This window comes from Clupea harengus, chromosome 4 (genome assembly GCF_900700415.2).
Source record: "Clupea harengus chromosome 4, Ch_v2.0.2, whole genome shotgun sequence".
Taxonomy (NCBI): domain Eukaryota; kingdom Metazoa; phylum Chordata; class Actinopteri; order Clupeiformes; family Clupeidae; genus Clupea; species Clupea harengus.
Window position 1 is genome coordinate 13,581,204 of NC_045155.1, and position 22,846 is coordinate 13,604,049.

General features: G+C 43.1%; 3 protein-coding genes and 1 long non-coding RNA gene across 4 annotated transcripts; 3 read left to right on the plus strand and 1 right to left on the minus strand.

The window, feature by feature from the left end:
- The first annotated feature begins 6,076 nt into the window (after positions 1 to 6,076).
- On the plus strand, positions 6,077 to 6,362 carry LOC116220208. The gene is made up of 2 exons (XR_004163489.1): positions 6,077 to 6,109; positions 6,299 to 6,362. It is a non-coding gene; the product is annotated as an uncharacterized LOC116220208 (long non-coding RNA).
- A 1,267-nt stretch (positions 6,363 to 7,629) lies between these two features.
- On the plus strand, positions 7,630 to 10,388 carry LOC116220204 (interleukin-17 receptor A-like). Its single transcript, XM_042707642.1, has 8 exons — positions 7,630 to 8,385; positions 8,514 to 8,541; positions 8,677 to 8,735; positions 8,925 to 8,946; positions 9,222 to 9,344; positions 9,441 to 9,550; positions 9,637 to 9,763; positions 9,914 to 10,388. The coding sequence occupies exons 1-8, from the start codon at positions 8,314 to 8,316 to the stop codon at positions 10,027 to 10,029; spliced, it is 657 nt and encodes a 218-aa protein (XP_042563576.1). The 5' UTR covers positions 7,630 to 8,313; the 3' UTR covers positions 10,030 to 10,388.
- LOC122132866 (interleukin-17 receptor B-like) lies at positions 10,123 to 12,390 on the plus strand. Its single transcript, XM_042707641.1, has 4 exons — positions 10,123 to 10,137; positions 10,372 to 10,461; positions 10,694 to 10,972; positions 11,138 to 12,390. Exons 2-4 carry the CDS (start codon positions 10,419 to 10,421, stop codon positions 11,506 to 11,508), a joined length of 693 nt encoding a protein of 230 aa, XP_042563575.1. The 5' UTR covers positions 10,123 to 10,137; positions 10,372 to 10,418; the 3' UTR covers positions 11,509 to 12,390.
- On the minus strand, positions 12,108 to 15,751 carry LOC116220310 (actin-related protein 8-like). Its single transcript, XM_031566321.2, has 3 exons — positions 15,652 to 15,751; positions 12,776 to 12,939; positions 12,108 to 12,251 (listed from the first exon to the last, which is right to left on the minus strand). The coding sequence occupies exons 1-3, from the start codon at positions 15,671 to 15,673 to the stop codon at positions 12,108 to 12,110; spliced, it is 330 nt and encodes a 109-aa protein (XP_031422181.1). The 5' UTR covers positions 15,674 to 15,751.
- Between the last annotated feature and the right edge of the window lie 7,095 nt (positions 15,752 to 22,846).

A 22,846-nucleotide genomic window follows, 5' to 3' on the forward strand; every position in this document is an offset into this window, starting at 1 on the left:
CACCTGCCCTTTTGCCCTGGATGAGAAAAGTGCCCCTTCTGCTGGAGCCAAATTTTTTCTTCATTCATCAATATTCAAGAATTAAAATTACTCTCTCTGTCATCAATTCCCCCCAAATGTGTTTTGATATATGACGGGGCATTTATTTGAGAACATTACGTCGCAACTGGTCCGACTTTTTCTAAAAAAATAAACAAACACACAACTCACGAAATCCGTGATTTCAAAGCCTTGTCCAGCTGTTTACTGACGTTTGTCATGTTTAATGAAGAGAGAGAGGGGGAGAGATACAGGCAGGCAGACAGACAGACAAACAGGCAGGCAGGCAGGCAGAGAATTTAAAGGCAGTTAGGCAGAGAATTTAAAGGCAGTTTTACGGTTCTACAAATTAGACAGGTTCACTAGTTTTGTTTCATGTAATTATTGAAATGAAAGGTAGGTCTTAAGTTGAGCTACATGACAGTCTGGTGAGGTATATTGTGGTATATTATTAGTGTAAAGCTGCTTATGCTTCAACTCAGTCAGAAAACAGTTAAAAAAAAATGTGTGTGTACTGTGTTGTCAGCTTTACAGAGATAATGTAAGTCACTCTTGATCATTATGCACAACATGGATTTATCTCATTTACAAAATGTGCAGCATAATGCCAAGAAAAGAGAGACTAAAAAAGCAGGACAGGGAACTGCAGCAAGTAGCTCAGGGTAGCAGCTCTCTTTTATCTTGGAGCAGGCCATCAACTAGTAAAACAAATAAGGGAGAATCAGTAACCCTACCTGGTTCAGAGGAGCCCATCATGGATGAGGAAGGACAGACAGAGTGTAGGACTGAGTTATGTTCAGGAGATAATTTGAGTTAGTTTGTTAACAAAAATAAACATTTAAGTTGAGAATATCCTACTGTGTTTTTTATTTATTTATCTATTTATTATTATTATTTTTAATTTCATTAATAATTTTGGCGATGGGTGCCCATTTTTTTGGTTTGAGCACCTGCCCCCCAAAATGTCTGTGCACGTGCCTGCCTTTCAGGACTGGTTGCTATTGAATGTTCCCCTCGTTGTCTGTGTTGGCTGACTGTGGCCGTGAGCCCTGTAAGCCCTGTAGCCCTATCAGTGGCCTGCGAACGCCAAATGCCTCTGCTGCAACACTTGGCTTCACACGGCATAAGCCAAAAGCCTCATTCTTACACTTCTTATAGTCACAGTATTCCTGCATCAAAGTCAGAGCCAGGCCAGAGCTGGCTGTTTTGTCCCTGTCAGGTAGACTGGACAGATTCAACAAAGGGGCCCTCTCCCCTGCAACTGCCAGGCCCATGGTGCGTCTGCACCCTTGAGCCCCACCTCAGCAGGAGAGTGGAGAGAGATCAATGAGGTAGCATAGCACGAGGACCGATATATTTTCTGGTAGATGGAGGTTGTGAATCGCTCCAAGAGCAACATTTTTTTGTTAACTTTTAAAAAAAGTGATTCAATGCGTTCAGAGGGAAAAACTTAACTCTAGCCATGTAAAGGATAACATTTTAAACTAATTAACATTGAACCTGGGATGGACCTAATATGCTATGATCATTTTTCGCATCACCACACCATATGTTGGCTATGCTTTTGGGGAAAGGAGTGAAAGTAGCCTACTTTCCATGCGAAAACTTTTCTTTCCATAGAAAGTAGAGGTGACCTCTTCTGCTCCCGCAAGTCACATCACAGCAAGTGCCAGAATGTCTGCTAAGATGTAAGCTTTACATTTTCCGTTTCAGTACCTAGTTCCAAAGTTGCAAAGTTTAGATTATTGAATTGAATATGTATCATATGTTCCACTTGTCTGGACATTGTACATTCTAGGCCTAAATAAATTATTCAAATTGGGCGAGAGAAAATAACGTTTGCTTGTCATGGAATCTAAGGGGTCATGCAGACAAAGTCTAGTTTGCCTGAACCTGGAGAGAACCGTCTCCGGATAGCCCTATCGTGCAGACGAACCCACTGTATCCGCACACTGTATCCGCACTCTCTCGAATCGGGGTCCAAAGTGAGTCAACTCGAAATCCGGTCGCGGGTTGGTGTTCGTATGCACGCTATCCGCAAACCTAATCGGATTGCCCCACGTGATCGTGTAACAGGTTAATGAATGACAAATATTTGTGCAATCTTTCATTTTCTATTTTGTGTATATATAAGTTTATTTCACCAAAATCTTGGTTTGTATCATGGTAGCTAGGTATTAGGCCTATCATTTGTTGGGTAAGTGCGCCCTCTATTGGTTGGTTTGGTGGCTATAGGCTGCATTTCCGTGCCTTGCTCAGTATGTGTTTTGCTTGGCAACGAGAGCTACATTCTGCATACTGGAAGAGAAAGTAAAGTGGCTAAAAGAACTTCAGCGTCCTGTAATAATTGCACCTGAACACAACGCAGTAGTCGGCGAGGTACAGACCACGCCGGCTACAATCGCATCACGTGATTGCATGCAACCTCAGGCTGAACCCTTATTAACCCCAATGCATCACTTCATAACAGCAACAACATAGACTAAATGTATGACGTGGCTCCTTTTCGGGACTTACACTTTTATACTGTGCTTAGTTGTTTGTATTGGGATAGTGTGCTGCTCTACCTACATGTGGATAGTTTTTCGTGGTCTTACTTAGCCAGTTGGACGTAATTTTTGAGACCAGCCAGAACAACGGACACCACCGGCATTATTTAATAACTGAATGGTTTGCCATGGCGCAGCGAGTGAGCCAGCCTGTCGTAGCAGCTTAAAAAAATAAATAAAAAATCTTCCCATTACCTTGCTGCTATTACACGTGAATTTCCCTAACGGGATTAATACAAGTGTATCTACCTATCTATCTAAATCGAGGAAAGGAATAACATTGACAAGCCACACTTTAGTCTATCACTGTTTAATCTATTTGCATCAGACAATTTTACAAAACCTGGTTTTAAAAGTGTCAGCAATAGCCTATATGAGCAAATCTGACGTGAAAAGATTTGTATTATAGACGGAAGTTTCAAAACGGTCTGTAATAAAGACAGGGCTCTCAAGTTTTGAAGACAGGAAGAGTGACATATCCCCCCCCCATGACCACGCCCCCGGCCCACCCCCATTCCGCCCGCCCCTGCCGTATGCCCACAGACCAGCCCCCCCCCCCCATATTATTTTTAGTGTTTTGTTGTTAATAATTGCTCAGACTTGCAGAAAAGATTTGACACATGGCACTCACAATTCAACCAATTACAAAGTATGTATTCAATTTGGGAGAGAGAGAGAGAGAGAAAGATAATTATGTTTATTGTAGGTGTATGTTGCTTTTTTGGACTCTTTTATCATTTTTGGTGTTGGTTCCCATTATATATGCCATAGTCATAGAATTGGATGTATTAATTGTGCTGGTTGACTTCAGTGCCTGCTGTTTGGGCTGATGCCCCTTACTGCCTATGTGCCTTGTCACATCCCGCACACCTGGATGGGCACAGGAGGTCTATTGGCGGCAGATAGAGCACCAGTAATATGAGCTGGTGCTTCCTACAGTAATAAATGGCCATTTAGAGGTCCATTCACTATTAAAAGAGGTCTTGTAGGGCTGCTCCTGGGACTTTTCTCTCTTTTGTTCTAGCCATCTCCTCCACTGTTTCTTCCACCATCTCTTCCACCGTCTCCTCCTCCTCCACCTGCACTGTCTCTTCCTCCTCCACCTGTACTGTCTCTTCCTCTTCAACCTGTACTGTCTCTTCCTCTTCCACCATCTCCTCCTCTAATGTGTTTACAACCTTCTCTGGGCCTAATCTGGCCTTTTTAGTGGGCTTTCCTCTTTGGGCGAAGGACAGGATGCGTATTTGTTTTTTACCTGACATCTTTGAAAGACAGATGCAATGATTAATGCATCCATGGCCAGGATATTTATAACATGCTAGTATGCCTGACATCCTGACATCTTTGAAAGACAGATGCAATGATTAATGCATCCATGGCCAGGATATTTATAACATGCTAGTATGCCTAATGAGCTCGCGATTCACAACTTCACCAGGCGTGAAGAAACCTCGGAATCTGAATAGAATGTTCAAGCAAACACATTTACCAAAAATAATGCCCATAACATCATTGAATATTAAGGGCTGCCTAATATTCGTTCGAATTATAGGCTATATATATTTTTAATAGGCCTACTCGAATTTATTATAGCCTATTAACGAAGTTCGGAGTCAAAGCTATAGTGTAAAGGCAGGCTGTGTTGGCTACAAACACTCATTAAAAACTGATGCTAATCATCTGGGAAATATTCTCTAACTGCAGTCAAGTTGTCATTGCTTGTGTCAAACCACTGTAAATGTGTTGTAACATTAAAACAGGAGACGACTTACTCTTGTAGAAGACTGATGCTTGGAGCTCCGGAAGATCAATCGCGCGCAATTCTAGGATGCTTTATTTTAATTGGTTGCTGGATTAAATCTTACCCAGATACAAAAGATGTATTTTGGCTATGTATTTCGGAGATGTATTTCGGATTGGCTATTGTGTAGCCCATTTTTTCTTTTGATTGGCTGATAAGTGGCACCTCACGGCAGAACCCCAGGGGATTCGGGGAGACGTGCTTGATTCCTCCATGGTGAGGGCAGGGCGGCCAGGTCATGTTTGCGCGCTGCGACACATTAAATAGCCTAGAGGTTTTTTTCAGCGTGAGAAATACGATGTGTGGCGGGAGTGCGTGACTAAAGACCGAAATGAGTGACTGTCACGCTCAATGCGTGACACTTGAGAGCACTGTAAAGATGAATGTTACGTTAGCTTTAGTCCTGTCAGACAACGATAGCGATAGCTACTAGCTAGCGTTAACATTACTTCAGAGGTTCAGTATGTGAAGGACAAAGCCCTCAACAATAGCCTACATTTGTTGCTAGTAATAAAACCATGACATTGGAAGCAAATAAAGAGTAAACCAGGGAACATCTAGGATCCACACCACTTGCATTGTGGTCTCTCGTGCTCAAGCTCAGCATCTCCATGAAGCACAGGCATTTAAACAACTCAGACATGTCATGTTGCACATTGCTTTGTTGCACTGTTCTAAACTCTTTACTATCAATAACAAATATAATTATTTTTGCTTAACCTACAGTCTGCTCTGACCACTGATTTTATAAACCACCATAATGTGTTACTGTGCAGATTAAATGTAGGCTATGCGGCTAGGCTAAACGTTGCTAGTTGGCGCTCGACTACTGTCATATGTCACTGTATTAGCATGCTCCTGTCTTCTCCGTTTTCTTCAGTTGTCTGTAGCACCGTTAAAGCGCCACCAACAGGCGTGGGGGATGTACTACAGCGGATTCAATCGGATTCGCTGGGTTCATGTGCACACGATTTGAAAAGTGGATATGTGTGAAAAATGAATCAGGGTTCAGGCAAACTAGACTTCGTCTGCATGAGGCCTAAGTGATCAAAAAACTGAGCTCAAGTCACTCAAAATCAGATAGCCTACCTTGATTAACAAAGTATCAGTCAGTCCAAAAGGATTCTGCTTCAATAGCACAGCTCTTCCTGACCTAGTTGAGGTGGAGATGGAGGAGAGAAGCAGAGGAGGCAGGAACAAGAGGGACAGCAGAGGGAGGAGAGGAGAAAAGGAGAGACAACCCTCTCTTTCTCCATGCCACACTGAACACTGGAGAGAGAGAGTAACGGGATGACAAGGCTGTGAGGGGTATTTGTCATTTAAGTTTTTTATTTGTTTTAAAGATGCAATTCCATATATACAGTACATAGAATTTACACATACATGTTACAAAACACCTCACATTTGAAAGGTAAAAAAACACACAAACAAAACAAAAAAACTAACATAAAACAAAACCTTAAAGGCAGCCCATGTGAACCCTTGCAGCACCCTAGACCCATTGCATTCTACATACAAATATATGTAACAGGTTAGAAAAGCAGGTTTAAATAATTGCACAAGATAATCTGTTACCTGTATTTCAGTTTCTTTTTAATCTTTTATTTTGATATCACAAGCACACTGGTATTGGGGGTCTCTGGTAGCCCCCCCTGTCTCCCCCTGTTAAGTTCCTCTCTCCCCCCTTCCTCTTTCCTGTTTGGTATATGCTTGGAATGAGGTAGGTGGTTGAGTTTTAGTGGGATAGATAATCTAATAAATATTGCCTTTAAAAATAGGCATCTATGTTATTATATATCTTCTTATAACTTATTATTATTATATGTATTATATATCTGAATTATTTATATGATATATCCCTCTGACATATTGTTTATATGTTTTTCCTTTTGTTACATGTGGGGGCTAGCATTCATAGTGAAGCTAGCAAGCTGGAGATTTACCTAACTGTTTCTGTTGGTGTGCTTAAACAGGTGTGATAAAGTTTTTACTTATTTTTCTTAATGTATATATTACATGTCTCTTCCTCTTGCCTGTTTGGTATATGCTTGGAATGAGCATTCATAGTGAAGCTAGCAAGCTGGAGATTTACCTAACTGTTTCTGTTGGTGTGCTTAAACAGAAATAAAGATACATCTCAGCAACTGTTGACCACGGGTCACAAGTATAAAAAAAAACACAACGCAGAAGTTACCACCGGTTACATATACATTAAGTGTAATACCCAAACACCCCTCTCCATTATATTAATTAAAGTCCTGCATTCCTTCTAAGGGTTTGTAACAATAACGAGACAGAATACAGCCATGCTTGGCTGGTTTTGCTTGAGTTATCCTGCACCCTTCCTCTCATAAGTTCAAAAGCGGCTATTTCTGTCATGAGCTTGAGCCCCTCTAACATCTGGTCTGTGTGGGCTCTTCCACTTATGTAGAATAATTCTGGCTGCTACCATAAAACCTGTTATCATAACTCCAGTTACTGCTTTAGCCAGGCCTAGTGGCATTTGAGACCTATCCCCATAACAGGCATAACCATGGGGATTCTGGCAGGGGTTGTCCGAGCCAGCTTTCAAACTTTTGCAGTACTGCCTTTCAAAAAGACAATACTCAATACAGACTGCGGGATTATTCCATATTGAGGAATAGCTTTGTTTATTGTGATATCCCCAATACCTTTTGTGCTCTTGCCCATGTATAGTTTTTGTTCAGAATTTGTTCAGCATTGATTGCATTTCGGAGAGGGAGAGACTAGTACAAATATTTAATCACGGGGTGAAGCTGACAAGGCTGCGAGGGATGTAAGTAAGCTTATTTCCCTCGCTGTCTTGTCAGGTGCACCTTGATCTCTGTCCCTCACGCACCCTGGCCATACGTTTTCTATTATTTTCAAATCTATCATATTCAAACTGAAAAAGTGTAGATGAGAGTGTTTTTAAGTGATAAAGTAAACATGTGACAGTTTGAACTTTTACAGCAAATTCTCCTTACTAGTAACACGCATATGGCACAGTTCACTGTTAAGTAGTTTAATTTGGTAGTTTACTGCGATGTTGCAACAATTAACGCAAAGCTGTTTCGAGGGATGAAAATCAGATTGTGAACCGTAGAGATTTAACCGTAAACCTGTATCATGTTTCTGTTGGAGAAGAAATGCCCATGGTCCAGTTATGGCAAAATACTTCTAATAGTTGTTTAATGATATACCAAAAAATATGAAACATATATTTGACTAATACAAATAATAAGTAAAATACCCAAATATCAGTTTTAGGCTATTCTATTTCTGTACGTTAAGTTTTAACAGTATGCAACTTTTGTTATAGTGAAATGTGGATAAATCAGAAAACTACGCAGTAACGTTATTATATTTGCAAGTATATTAGCTAACCAGCTACAGTAGCTTGCTAACCCATAGCTAACCTACGCTTTTTAACAGATCAATTACCCAGTCATCATTTTAGTTAGCAATAGAGGGAAGTTATATTTTTCCACATTCCACTCTGTGACTGGTCAACAGAAACGTCATGTTATTCTCAGCCTTTTTTTCGGCCGCTAGTGTTGTACATCTTGCATTTACGATTCATTTGATGTAGATTTGACAATTTAGTGTGGCATTCTGATTCTGTGTTACTGAATTCATGTTTTGAATCTATGTTTTTTCGCAGACTAAGGAGGCTACAGAAAAGTAATTGGTCACATATAGTGCCGTTTCAGATTATATATCAGCCAGCATAGCCCACAATATTTGATTACCATGTAGTAATAACTTTAGAACAAATTCACCTTTTTTTATGACGCTGATTTTGTCTGACATAAACGCGTTGCCACCCACAAAGTGTCCCCACCCACAAAGATTCTCAGCTTGCATATATCTGTGCGCTCCTAGAGTGATCTCTAATCTACCAACCAACCTTTCGGCGACAGCATGCGGTGCCTTCATCTTCACTGGATTTCAACATGGAATTTGCTCACAGTTGTTTTGAGTCTCTCATCACCAGTACGCTAAGTGACTCTTTAAAGCTGAAATACCTGTAGCCTCAACATTTGTCAAACCTTGTAACAATCTTAAAAGCAACAGATGTTTTTAATGACGTAACTATTGGCTTTTTTTTTTTTTTTTTTTAGGATATCAGTATTACCAGTGACGTTCTGGGTAGGTGCATTTCTCTTAAGTGTGTGTGTGTGAGACACCTATGTTGAAGACTAACTTGCATGACTCTTTTGTTGTTGCTCTTCTTCTATATACACAGCTTTTCTTCTAATGGTTTGGTTTTATTTTGTCTGAAAGAATCAGGGGGACCCCACGAGACTGTTTCCGCCATTCTGGTTTCAAGATCATCTCAGATAGTAAGTGCTTTTAAAGTCTGTTGCCCCAGCATGTCATTAGAAACACAAAAGGCAATATAAATACAATTCATTTCATTACTTCGTTATTGACTGTGATTCATTCATAATAAAACTGATTGAAAACACATTTTAAGATTATGTAATATGTATGTTGCACTAAATGACTGTATACCATGCATTCACTTTTAGAATGTTACTTGTGGTCCTGAGGGTACGTACAATTTTCTGGTTTATTTAACTTTTTTGTTTTATGTAGTTTATCACAAGTTGACTTAAAACTTTTGTGTGTTGACAGGCTTCCTGTTCTGTTAGCCAAAACCATACTCATAGTTAACTTTTTTTTAATTTCCTTAAAAACTATGAAAGCTTGATGCCTGAAGAAACTTCAGTGTAGGAGACTTGAGACATGATCCTCATTTACAGTATACAGTATTAATGAGGGTATCTGAATGAATTTCTGAACCAACACATGACTGTTCTACCTAGAACCTGTTGATGCCTATGAGAGTCATGAGAGCAACCCATCCGTTTTACACGATCTGAAGCTAGAGGTCACCTCCACTGATGAGGGACCTGCGCTAAAAGTCTCCTGGGCGGTCAGAGTAGATGGTGAGATTGGTCAACTAAAATGTATTAGGAACATCTCAGTTTGCTCTAAGTCCAGAAACACAGCTAATGATATGCCTGTTTTATTTCAATTTTCAGCAAGCACTAGTAGTCTGACTGGATTATGGCTTGGAGTGTCACAAAGAGATCCTCTTTGGTGTCAGTATAGCCCTCCATTCAACAGTTTTTCAATAATGGACGTGGACTTGGTATGTTTTACAGGTTAAATAAATTGATTATCTGTGATGAGTTTTCTCTCCCAATATTAATCCCCTGTTGCTTGTTTGTTTTATAGCTGTGGTTCAGCTACACTGTCCATGTTGAACCCGATTCCTATTACCACATAATAGCCCATAATTTGCCAGAACCACCATTCGGATCTAATATAAAAATAAGAAAATGGAAAGGAATATACACTCCAGGTATGCTTCTATATGCTGTGTCTTCAATTTGCTTTAGTCAATAATGTGTTAAGTTATGAGTTTGTACATCTGTGTATGCATATACCAAATCTGTGACAAATCAATCATTCACGATCGCTTGTTCATTTCACGGTTCTGTCTCTACTTCAGCGTGTGACGTTGCCATTATGAAGAGTCATCCCACATGTGTGAATAGAGGTAAGAGAACATTTGACTTACATAAATTAACAGTTGAAAGTGACAATTTCATTTACTCGAATAAATAATAAAATATGTGCGGTAAATGCAGCTGGACATTTTTGAAAAAATGGCAAGATTGTAAAGATCATACAATTCAATCATTCCAGAACACTCCAGGCAGTCTGCACCAACTAGTGAGTCCAACTTCTCTTTCCATGTCTTTTGACAACCACCCCCCCACCCCCCAAAGTCAAATTGTTTATTTGTGTGCTAATTATGATGTTCTTCTTTCCCCTGTAAAAAACAAACAAAAAACAAAAACAGCTCTTAGCACACAGAGTGGTGTGTCTTAATTTGCTTGTCAGTGTCTTCTGTTGTTTTCAGACTGTGTTGTTGACTTCATGGTTCATCTTCATGTTATCACACAGAACCAGAGTCTGAGGATCACTCCAGATGTTTGATCGTGTCAGTGTCCATGTTGGTTACGCTGTTGGTGTTTGCCACTGGATTCAGCCTCTGTGAGTTTCACTGGTTCAAAAGTCAACAGTGACTTTTACGGACTGAATTGATGTGGAACTGTTCCATTCAACAGAGCACTCTCAGCAGTTCATGTTTTTTGTTGGTGTAGACTCTTATCAAGTAGACAGTATTATCAAATGTGTACCTTATACTGTATGTGTTTTGTCAGCTGTTTGAGATGGTTGTGTTTTAACAACTTTTACGGTCTCCCTCCCTTTTCTTTCTCTCTAGATATAGCTCATCGGTGGGCTTTGGTGAGCCCCTCTAAGACGACCTACGAGCGTGCTCCCGCGTCTGTGCTGATCGTGTACCCGGCAATGGACGGTGTGTTCCAGCGGGCTGTGGTGGCGCTGGCTGACTTCTTGCAAAGCAGCGGCACCTGCAACGTGGCCATCGACGTGTGGCAGCGGGAGTCACTGGCCGAGCTGGGCCCACTCCGCTGGCTACACACCCTTGCAGAGACCTCCAACAGGGTCCTAGTCGTGCTACCTGGCCGTGCCACAGACTGTGGTACCAGTGGCTTTATAAATGTGAACATACAGTAGGGCATGTAGTGCTGACATTAGTACAACCAAAAACATTATTGATGTGTAAAAATGATTTTACATTTCAACTTATTGAAGTACTTAAAGTAAATTAATAGTTAATAATCTTTTTCTCTCTTGCTCATCGTAGATGAGTCTGTGGGAAGGCTGTTGGCTCCCTCTCAGATGGGGCACACGGTCCCTGCTTCGGCTTACGAGCTCTACCCCTTAGCACTCAAGATGCCCGGTAAATCCAAGCTGTGGGTGGTTCACCTGGGCAAGGTGACTGCGAAGAGCAGCATGCCGGTGGAGCTGAGGGGATGCCGGTCCTTTGCCCTGCTCAAGGACCTCCAGAAGCTCCTCCATGACCTCTGCCCCGAACGCAAGGCTGCCAGGGGCCCGTGGCTGAAGTGCTGGGTGGGTGGGGGGTGGCAGAACTCGGACAAGGCTCTGGGCAAACTGAATGAGGTGGTGCAGCAGCTGGAGAGATATGGTGTGATAGAACAGCCAAATATGGTGTGATCGAGCAGTCAAATATGGTGTGAGAGCAGAAATGTCCCTGGTTGGCTGAAGTTCTAAAAGAAAGCACTTATTTTTCATCGGTCTTCTGAGAACTTTTACCATGTGATGAGTTCATTTCACATTTTAACTTTTTTTCCAAAGCTAGGTCAAACTGGTACATCAGACAGGCTTCACTCTCATTTCATATTTTGTAAATTCAACAAGACATTTAAGTGCTCAATATACCTCAGCTGTTCAATATACGATACGTATTTCTTGTTATGGTATCTTTCTGCTCTCACAGGCATTAAGTAAATAAATAATGGGAAAAAGATAAAGATAGGTGAGTCATTTGTGTGCGTGCACCTTTCTCTTGAGCCTTGATGGAAAGTAGAACCTCAGGCAGGCAGTTTCATCACATCACTTCACTTCAAAACAGTATACCACTGCTTTGCATAACAGTAATTGTGGGTTATCAGATCATGTTAGGTACGTTTCTCAAAATGCGTTTCTGTATCGTGTATGTCTTGAACATCAGCGGAAGAATCGCCACAGACTTTCAAACTTGATTTTTATTTATGTTTTTTAAATATCGTTTGTACGAAAAAATAGTACTGGGGTCACCAGACAAATGCGGCCCTTTCTCTGAGCATGCGGACTCCAAAGCGCTGCCACTCGTGCTGGTGGATCCACATCTCCTGGGTTGTGTCCAGGCAGGCCAGCACCGCACCGCCCTTCCAGGGTATCAGCTGTGGATCCATGTCCTGGGGGGATCAGATCAGAAACTCTTGTCAGTCTCTAAACACATCTAAAGTTCAATTCACACAACCTATGAGGCTGAACTGGGAGACCATGCCGATACTAATACTATAATAATGATTAAAGTTTGATCAAAGAAAGAAATATCTTGTGTATTGGTGTTTCATCATCCCAGCCTGATGCATGTTCTGTCTTCTTTACACATCTGAAGTATGATTTGACAGGCAGCTAAACGCCTCAAACCTAATGAGACATCGTTAAAAAAGTGACTTTTTATTGACAGAAAGGCTGAAACAGGAAAGAGGGGAAAATAATTCTCTTGAAAATCTCATGAATCTAAAACAGGCTGTAGCTACTAGTTTACAGCCTTCAGCTAAGTGGAGCTCCATGCATCATAGATCAAACTTTAAAATGAACACAATTCCATGGAAGTTGGTCTGTTTGCCTTCCCCTTTAAACATTAACTCCCAAGCTCAGATGGCCAGTGTGATGACACTAAGGGTTGTGTGTGTGTGTGCACGTTGGGAACCTTGGGCCGTGTGATGACCTCCACATTCTCCACCACCCGGCGGAACGACGGGGGCATCTTGTTGAGGATGCGGTGCTGTAAGAAGTCCTGGGCACCGTGGAACAGGAGGCCTCCCCCTACCACCAGGATGGAGCTGTACAACTTACGCTTGGTCTCGTCAGACGCTGTGAACACAACAACACACATTCAATGCTATATAAAGGACCACATATTTCAAACTAGCGAGACACTAAAGCTAAGAATAACTAAGAGTGTTCTGCCTTCTCTAAGAAATGCTCAATTTAGTAGCTTTAGTTGTTATAGATGAGGAAATACTGCCACCTAGTGGACAGTCCACACGAGGCGCAGGCTTGGTTCTTTTCATTTGAGTTGATGTACCACGAGAGAACACTGGGTTTGCTTTAAACTGAATTCCTCGAAGAGCCTTCTTCCACGCGCGAGCTTAGGATATTATTTGTCTGTAAGTGCATTTTTTTTTTTAAACATATATTTATTAAGAATTTTGTTAATTTTACAGACAAACAATACAAGACAACACAACAAGGCACATATAATGCAATTTGCTCTCACATACAATAGATGTCCGTGTCACAGTAGACAGTGTGTTACAGTCATTAAGATTACATCAGCTAACTTACATTGTTTAAAGGGGAGAACAAAATGAAAATGAAAACAAAACAAAAAGTACTCAATCCATTTTATCATCCAATCAACCATCAACATCCATGTTGTTATTCTAAAGGAAATTGTAGAAAATGTTCCATATTTCCCAAAACTTGTCAAGTCTATTTTTTGTTGTGTAACTTATCTTTTCTAAAGCTAAGTAAGAAGTCATTCCCCTCAACCATTGTGATGTGGCACAAGGTGTATCAGATTTCCATGATAGAGCTATACATCGTTTGGCTTCCAGAAAACAAATATTCAGTAGAGACCTAACTTTTTTAGAGGTAGTGATGTTCTCTGGATATAGATTCAATAGGCACAGTTTAGGACTAAGAGGCACTTCCTTGCCAATGATTTGGCTAGTAAGGTCCAACACCTTCCTCCAAAAAGAAAGTATCTTTTGACATTCCCACATGCAATGAAATAAGGTACCTTTTTGGTCTTTACATTTGAAGCAGGTATCTTCATACTACCAGTGGCTGCAGACAATTCCTCAATGGTTATGTCTAGGTCTAAATCAGCCAGGAAGTTTTCTTCAAGAGGCTTGATGTTCAATGAATCCAAAAAATCGTTTTGTTTTTGCAAGGCTGAGGCTGAAGAATCTGTGCTGTATAAGTTCTCGTAAAAACCTTTAAAAGCTTTATTAATTTCTTTAAGGTCACTAGTCTCCAACCCATCATCTAGCTGAATAGTATTTATTGTCCTTTCAGATTCGGATTGTTTAATACGCCAAGCTAAGAGTTTACTAGCCTTTTCCCCTTGCTCATAATAAGACTGTTTCAATTTCAGCAGGCTTTTAGTTGCCTTATTGACAGATAAAACATTATATTTAGCTCTAAATTCATTAAGTTCTTTAAATGACTGTTGGGAAGGGTTTTTGAAGTGTTTTGATTCAGTTTCTTTTATCTTTTTTTCTAATTGTTGCATCTCCAGCCTCCAGGACTTTTGTTTAAAACTTGTAAAACTTATCATATGTCCTCAGGAAGGCTTTACATGCTTCCCACCGTATAGCAGCTGATGTTTGGGTTGTGTTATTTACAAAGTAATCATTAATTTGGGCCCCAATAAACTTCATAAATTCTGGATCCTTCAGCCAAAATAACTGAAGGCGCCACCCCGTGAAGAAATTCAGTGACTGTGGCATGTTTAGTCTAAATGAAACTGAAGCATGGTCTGAAATTACAATGCTGTCGTACCAGCTTCTTGAGATTATGGATATCGAAGAAGCAGAGACCAAAAAGTAGTCAATTCTGGAGAATGTCTGGCAGGTGGCAGAATAACATGAGAAGGTTGACTGATTAGGATAGTCTCTTCTCCATATGTCAGTTAAATTAAATTCCTTTATGTATTGTAATAACTCTTTTCGTGTCTGGGCATGGGAGGTATCTATCCCTGTGGATCTATCAATCCCTGGCTGGAGAGTGCAATTAAAATCTCCACCTATGATGAAACTACCAGACAAATCAGCCAGGGATAAAAACAGATTTCTGAAAAAAGACGGGTTGTCGTCATTGGGTCCATATAAGTTTACCAGATTTAACCTAATTGAGAGTATTTCACATTGAATAATAAGGTATCTCCCATAACGGTCTTCATCCACATTGATGAGATGAAAAGGTAGGGAGTTATGTATCAGAGTGATTACCCCACGTGAGTGAGAACTAGATGAAGCAGAAAAAACTCGACCTGGCCATCTCCTCCTCACTTTCACTACATCTTCAGGTGTTAAATGCGTCTCCTGGAGAAAGACTATCTTAGCTTTTAGTTGTTTAATCCTACTCATTACTTGCTTAAGCTTGACAAGTTTGTTTAGACCTCTTACATTCCAAGAGGTGAACTGGAGTTCAAATGGCATGATATAATACTACATTGTAAGTGCGGGTTGGAATTGAGTATACAATAAAAAGAAAACTTAATTAAGAAAAATAAGAATATGTGCCTTAAAACGTAAACATAACAGGGTGTACTTCCCCAAACGAAGTACACGCTTCCCTCCCCTAGATCACACTTCCAATAGACCCCTGAACAGAGTCTGACTATGGAACTAAGCTGGTCCACCCACATGACGAGGAACAGCATGCTCAGCGATCATGTTGGAGCTCCATGCAAAATATTAAAAGTGAACTTAATGTGTCTTGCAATCAGAAATAGCCACTTTGCAGCAAAATATTAGGCTTAAATGAACAGTCTTAAACAGTCCAGGAAAAGATTACCCTGCCCGTATTGCGGCTTCATTCCTTCAGTCCAGGAAAAATAACGTTACCTGTATTTTATCAGCACTAAACACGTTAGCCTACTCAGTGTAGATCATTTGGTTAAATGATTAAGCAATTGTTTGTCATGAGCCACCGTACTGTATTTGTATTAGCCAATCAGGATGCTCGGTGGTCACGTTCATGTTCCCTCGCTATCTCTGCATCACGGTCAGTTACCAGTTGTCTGGATTAAATACAGTCACTTACAGCCGGTGTGATCCTTGACTCATACTGTGATGTATTGGTAATAGCATTGACACACCACACCAGTAGGGGATGCTATGCTATGTTAAATAGTAGATGTATGCATTAAGAAATAAACCAGTGTAGAACTATAACCAAATGTGGTCGGTCGTCACTCAGAGTTGTCTTGCATACTGATGCTATATAATAGTGAATAAGTACACTATAGTTGACTAGGAAAGTCATTACACATACCAACACAGTAACACATTTTTACATGGTGTCAGACGTGGGATACGAACTTCTTGCCAGTGAGTATTTTTATCCATCGTTGGACAACCTGTTGCATCGAACGGTGCTAGCATAGCAATTGGCAGTTGAGGATTCTTTTAACGAGATGGATGGATTTCGCAGACCCGACCCCCTCACTTTCGATGAGAATATCGCCGAGAATTGGCGTATTTTTGAGCGGGAGTACGACATTTTTATTGCCGCTGCACATTCCGACAAATCAGCAAAGACCAAGGCATATATCTTTCTCAACATTGCTGGACCAGAGGCCATCGAAAGAGAGCGTTCCTTTGTCTATGCTGCTGAGGTGCGCGCGCCTGGAGCTGAGGGAGGAATCGCTACCCCAGCTGAATCTCGAGAGGACCCGGAATGTCTAAAGAAAAAGTTTCGCGAAATCTGCAGTCCCCAAAACAACAGAACGATGGAAAGACACAAATTTCACACCAGAAATCAGAAACAAGGTGAGAGTATTGAATCATGACACTTTGAGAAAAGCTCTGTTAAGGAATAGAGAGCTAACACTTGCCAAAGCTATTTCAATCAGCCGTATACACGAAATGACCGAGGAAAGTAGCAAGACGTTAGCACCACAAACTAGTGCTGCTAGTGTGGATGCAGTTAAGTTAGCTTTAAATAGAAAGCCCCAGTTAACCTCACAGACTATCATGACCTGTAGCAATTGTCGGGGCAACCACGCAGCTAGGCGGGAAAAGTGTCCGGCATTCGGACAACAGTGTCACATATGCCAAAGGTTCAATCACTATAAAAGCTGCTGCAGGTCTAAACCGCGCAGCCAGAATTGGCAAAATCCCAGAAAGAACACGGCCAGACATACTGTCCATCAGGTGGAAATAGATGAAGTCATTTGAAGATGGAACATTCTATGTGGATGGCGTTGAGGTAGAAAGTCGTCTCGACTGTGTGAACCTAAAAGCCAATGGAAAGGATGAAGGATATGTCACAATGCACATACATGGCAAGCCCACTGAGATGAAAGTTGACACGGGAGCAAAATGCAATGTGATGTCACTTGACACATTCAAAAGACTGAACAGTGGCGAACAGCTTGTAAAGCAGAAGAGGGTTGCCAGCCTTGTTGCTTATGGAGGCACTAGAATTGAGACTAGTGGCATTGTCACACTGCCGTGCCTCTTAAAGGAGCAGCACCTGTCGTTGCCTTTTTTCATTGTGGACAGAGCAGTACAACCACTGCTAGGATTTCGTGCATGTATGGACATGGGCGTTGTGAAGATGAGTCCTGACGTTCACCAGGTCAGCGTGGAGAGCAACACAGATTTCAGCTCACAGGTATTCACACAGTTCAAAGACCTGTTCAGCATGGAATTAGGAGAACTTCCAGTCAGATACTCCATGACCTTGGATCCCAGCATACAGCCAATGGTCCGCCCAGCTCACCGCATCCCTGTCGCAATGCAAGAAAGAGTTAAAGCTGAACTGGAACGCATGCAAAGCATAGGTGTCATAACACCAGTCACAGAACCAACTGACTGGGTGTCGTCCATGGTAGCAGCACATAAGAAGGACAAGCAAGAAATCAGATTATGCATCAACCCAAAAGACCTCAACACAGCACTGAAGAGACCCCACCACCCAATGCGCAGCGTTGAAGAGGTGGCAGCGCAAATGTCTGGGGCAACAGTGTTTTCTGTCTTGGACGCAAATAATTCTTTCTGGCAGATACGTCTTGACAAGAAATCATCATTGCTGACCACATTCAGCACGCCATTCGGGCGCTACAGATTCCTGAGGATGCCCTTCGGCATAAATTCTGCAAGCGAGGTATTTCAGCGCTCCATGGAACAGTTGTTTGCGGGTTACCCCTGCTCAGTCATCGTCGATGACATCATCATTGGAGGCCGTGGAGTGGCTGAACACGACGCCAATTTAAGAAAAGTGCTCGACAGGGTACGTGAAGTTAATCTCAAGCTAAACCCAGAAAGTGCAAATTTCGTTTGGACCAGGTAGCATACGTAGGCCACATCTTCACAAGTGAAGGCCTTAAAGCAGACCCGTCTAAAACGACAGCGATCAACGACATGCCAATCCCCACAGATGTGACTTCACTACAGCGTTTCCTAGGAATGGTGAATTACCTCAGCAAATACATTCCAAATCTCAGCGACATTGCAGCACCCCTGAGAAAACTCACTCACAAAGAGACTGCATGGTGCTGGTTCCAACAGCATCAATAGGCTTTCGACCGCCTCCAGTCATGCCTGTCCAGCCCACCAGTGCTGGCATACTACAATGTTAAAGACCCAGTGACACTGACCTGTGACGCGTCAGGTTATGGACTAGGAGCAGCATGCCTGCAAAACGGCAGACCCGTAGCCTTTGCTTCACGTGCTCTCACAGACACCGAGACACGATACGCACAAATAGAAAAAGAGCTCCTGGCTGTCGTGTTTGCCTGCACAAAGTTCAAAGACTACGTCTACGGAAAGCCCACAGTCGTGGAAACTGACCACCAGCCTTTAGTGACCATCATGAAAACGCCCATTTATGTCGCTCCTGCCCGTCTCCAGAGAATGTTGCTTCGCCTGCAAAGCTACGACATCAGCCTGGTCTACAAAAAGGGCAAGTACATGTACCTGGCAGACACTCTTTCCAGAGCTCCCAGCTCACAAGCACCACAGAGCCCTGTTGACAACGGTGACTACGAAGTCATGAGTGTGAGCTACATCTCCTCAGCCCGCCTGGAGGAACTCCGGAAACACACAGCAGAAGATGAGGTGCTACAGACCCTCACCACAGTCATTAAACGTGGATGGCCTACCAGAGAAAGCCAGCTCCAGCAGGCTATTGGCCATTTTTTTTCATACAGAGACGAACTCAAAGTCAAAGTGTTTATTATCGCATACACCAAATTTCTTCAGCGCAGCGAAATTCTTACGACTTGGCAGCCAACATCTACGCAGTAGACGGCATACAACAGGTAACACAAATAACATATACCAAAATAACATATACCAGAAATAACATATAACAAGTAACAACAGTTTGAAATACAAGAAGGGCAGTTTCCAGGGTGGGGAATATTAAATTAAATAAGATAAAAAATATGTGTTTATATATATATATATATATGTAGCAAGTGTATTTGTATGGGTGTGAAGTACAAGGTGATGGCGACTGTTCAGTGTTGCTGATTCAGCAGCCTAACAGCCTGGGGGTAAAAACTGTTTGTGAGTCTGGTAGTCCGTGCTCGGATGCTCCGGTAGCGTCTACCAGACGGCAGCAGTGTGAATAGACCATAGCCTGGGTGGCTGTGGTCCTTGACAATGTTCCGTGCTTTTCTCAGGCATCTACTGTTGTAGATGCCCTGCACGGAAGGGAGATGGCCGCCGATGATACGCTCCGCTGTCTTCACCACCCTCTGAAGGAGCACAGTGTATATCCACTAAACTGGTATTGTTTGTATCATGTATTTACCACCGGATGTCTGTATATATATTATGTACACCTACCAAATGCAGGATATGTACAACACCTGTTGTTTCCCATCCCCTTCTGCCACACAACCATCCCCCCTTCCTATCTCCACCCGGCCGACCTCAAGCAGATGGGTCCCCCCTTATGTGCCGTGGTTCTGCTTAAGGTTCCTTCCTGACTAACAGGGAGTTTTTTCTTGCCCGTGTTGCCAATGTGCTTGCACTAAGGGGGTTCAGGCTCTGGGCTCTGTAAAGCGCCTAGAGACAATTGTATTGTTATGGCGCTATATAAATAGAATTGAATTGAATTGAATTGAATTGAATTGAAGGGCCTTGCGATCGGCAGCGGAGCAGCTACCATACCAGGCAGTGATGCAGCCTGAGAGGATGCTCTCAATGGTGCATCTATAAAAGTTTTTCAGTGTTTTAGAAGACATGCCAAACTTCTTGAGTCTCCTCAAGAAGTAAAGCCGCTTCTGTGCAGTTTTAACCGCCGAGTCCGCTTGCATGGACCAGGTGAGGTCATCCGTGATGTACACACCGAGGAATTTTGAAGTTGGAGACTCTCTCCACTGCAGCTCCCTCGATGTGTATGGTGTTGTGACCCCCCCTCTGTAGCTTCCTGAAATCCACAATCATCTCCTTGGTTTTGCAGATGTTTAGAGACAGGTTGTTGTCTTGGCACCATGCTGCCAAGCCCCTTACCTCATCTTTATAGGCGGTCTCATCGTTGTTAGAGATGAGACCCAGGATGGTAGTGTCGTCTGCAAACTTCAGGATGATGTTGGAACTGTGTGTTGCCACACAGTCCTGTGTGTACAGGGAGTACAGGAGGGGACTGAGTACGCAGCCCTGGGGGGCCCCGGTACTCAGGGTCAGTGAGGAGGAGGTGTGCTTGCCCATTCTCACCACCTGGGGTCTGCTCGTCAGGAAGTCCAGGATCCAGTTGCACAGGGGTGTTTTAAGACCCAGGCTCCTGAGCTTCGGGACGAGCTTGGCAGGCACAATGCTCGCTCGAAGCACTTCATAATGGTGGAGGTCAGTGCTACGGGGCGGTAGTCATTTAGGCAGGTGATGGATGATTTCTTTGGTATGGGGATGATGGTTGCCTGCTTGAAGCAGGTGGGGACTTCAGACAGATGTAGTGAGAGGTTGAATATGGAGGTGAATACATCCGGTAGCTGGTCGGCGCACCCCCTGAGGACGTGGCCAGGAACTCCATCGGGCCCGGATGACTTCCGAGGGTTCACCCTTTGGAGCTCTCGCCTCACGTCAGCCACAGTCAGGGACAGAGTGCAGTCGTCTCGGTCCTCGGCCAGTTTTGCGGAAGGAAGGGGGTTGGTTGCCTCAAACCTTGCGTAAAAGGTGTTGAGGTCATCAGGTAGAGAGGCGGCAGGCTGATCATCACTGCTATTTCTCCCTTTATAGCCAGTGATGTTCTGCAGGCCACCCCACATGCGTCGGGGTCGGAGCTGAGGTAGGTGGACTCCAGCTTGTCTCTGTATTCTCTCTTTCCATCTCTGATGGCCGTCCGTAGGTCACATCTGGACTTCCCCAAAGCCTCCGGATCACCAGAGTTATAGGCAGAGGACCGTGCTCTGAGTTTGACACGGACATTACCATTTACCCAGGGCTTTTGGTTCGGGAAAGTCCTAACACTGACCCAAGGGACGACATCATCGATACATTTGGAGATGTATGAAGAGACAGAGTCTGTGTATTCACTGATGTCCCCATCAGCTGCATCACAAAACATCTGCCAGTCTGTTGTATCAAAGCAGTCCTGTAGAGTGCTAATGGATTCAGCACTCCAGTGTTGAACTGCCCGAAAAACCGTTTTTTCCTGTTTTAGGCGTTGCCTGTAGGTAGGGATTAGCATGATGGAGGTGTGATCCGACTTTACAAAAGCCGGGCGGGGGAGGGGTTTGTAACTGTTCCATATTTGCGTGTAGCAGTGGTCAAGAATCTGCTCGCCCCGGGTGGGAAAGTTTATATGTTGATGGTACTTCGGTAGTACTTTCCTCATGTTAGCCCTATTGAAGTCTCCAACAACAATAGAAACTGCCTCAGGGTGAGCATCCTCAAGTCCATTTATAACTCTGTATAATTCCTCTAATGCGCACGTTTTGTCCGCCTGCGGTGGAATGTAAACTGTTGTGATGATAACAGAGCTGAATTCCCGTGGAAGGTAAAAGGGGCGAACTTTTAACGATAGCAGCTCCAGGTCTGGTGAGCAGTGTGCTGAAAGTGCAGCAACATCTGAGCCCCAGCGAGAGTTAACCATCAAGCATACCCCTCCACCCCTGCTTTTACCTGACTCGGAGGTTCTGTCCTGCCGGTAGATGGAAAAACCAGCTGGAGTGACGGCAGAGTCAGGTACCATAGGATCCAGCCAGGTCTCGGTAAAGGCTAGCACACAACAGTTTGCAATGTCCCGCTGGAAGTTAGTCCGTGCGTGTAGCTCGTCCATTTTATTGTCCAGGGATTGAACATTTGCGAGTAGAATGCTTGGCAGCGGGGGATTGCAGTATCTCGTCCGAGATCTGCACATAAAGCTGCGTAGTGCATGGGGAGCCATTGTCAGTGCGACCTTCCTCTACGGCGCACCATCTCCCTGGTGCTGACGATGGAGGACGGGATTGTCATGAAGGGCCATAAAGCAGTCATCCCTCAGTCCCTGCACAAAGAGTACATCAACATTGTGCACAAAGGCCACCCAGGTATAGAGGCAACCAAGCGTAGAGCTAGGAGTGTAATCTTTTGGCCTACAATGTCAAACGACATCAATGGAGAGCTGCTCTCATGTGCAGTATGCAATAGCACAAAGTCGCATCAGCGGAAAGAGGCCCTACAACTCCACCCTGTACCCGACCTGCCGTGGTCCACAGTGGCCGCAGACATTCTGGACTGGCATGGTAAACACTACCAAGTTCTTGTGGATTCGTATTCCGGCTGGTTCGAAATCGACCTCCTCCGAAACTTGACCTCATCAACTGTCATCTCCAAATTGAAAAGACACTTTTCAGTGCATGGCACACCGCACACACTCATCACTGACAATGCTGGACAATACACCAGTCAACACTTCAAGGATTTTGCTAAACAATGGGATTTTACTCATACCACGAGCAGCCCTAAGTTTCCCCAGTCAAACGGACTCGCGGAAAGAGCAGTCCGCAGTGCCAAGCAACTCATGGAGAAGTCGCACAGGGATGGATCTGATGTGT

What these genes read in the sequence shown, in the direction of transcription:
- LOC116220204 (XM_042707642.1), top strand. Translation starts at nt 8,314, where the DNA reads ATGCGGTGCCTTCATCTTCACTGGATTTCAACATGGAATTTGCTCACA. An exon ending in TATTACCAGTGACGTTCTGG is followed by an intron (nt 8,542 to 8,676) that starts GTAGGTGCATTT and finishes TTTGTCTGAAAG; the next exon opens with AATCAGGGGGACCCCACGAG. An exon ending in CAATAATGGACGTGGACTTG is followed by an intron (nt 9,551 to 9,636) that starts GTATGTTTTACA and finishes TTTGTTTTATAG; the next exon opens with CTGTGGTTCAGCTACACTGT.
- LOC122132866 (XM_042707641.1), top strand. Translation starts at nt 10,419, where the DNA reads ATGTTGGTTACGCTGTTGGTGTTTGCCACTGGATTCAGCCTCT. An exon ending in TGCCACTGGATTCAGCCTCT is followed by an intron (nt 10,462 to 10,693) that starts GTGAGTTTCACT and finishes CTTTCTCTCTAG; the next exon opens with ATATAGCTCATCGGTGGGCT. An exon ending in TGGCCGTGCCACAGACTGTG is followed by an intron (nt 10,973 to 11,137) that starts GTACCAGTGGCT and finishes TGCTCATCGTAG; the next exon opens with ATGAGTCTGTGGGAAGGCTG.
- LOC116220310 (XM_031566321.2), bottom strand. Translation starts at nt 15,673, where the DNA reads ATGAAGCCGCAATACGGGCAGG. An exon ending in GAAGCCGCAATACGGGCAGG is followed by an intron (nt 12,940 to 15,651) that starts GTAATCTTTTCC and finishes TTGTGTTCACAG; the next exon opens with CGTCTGACGAGACCAAGCGT. An exon ending in AGGTCATCACACGGCCCAAG is followed by an intron (nt 12,252 to 12,775) that starts GTTCCCAACGTG and finishes TGATCCCCCCAG; the next exon opens with GACATGGATCCACAGCTGAT.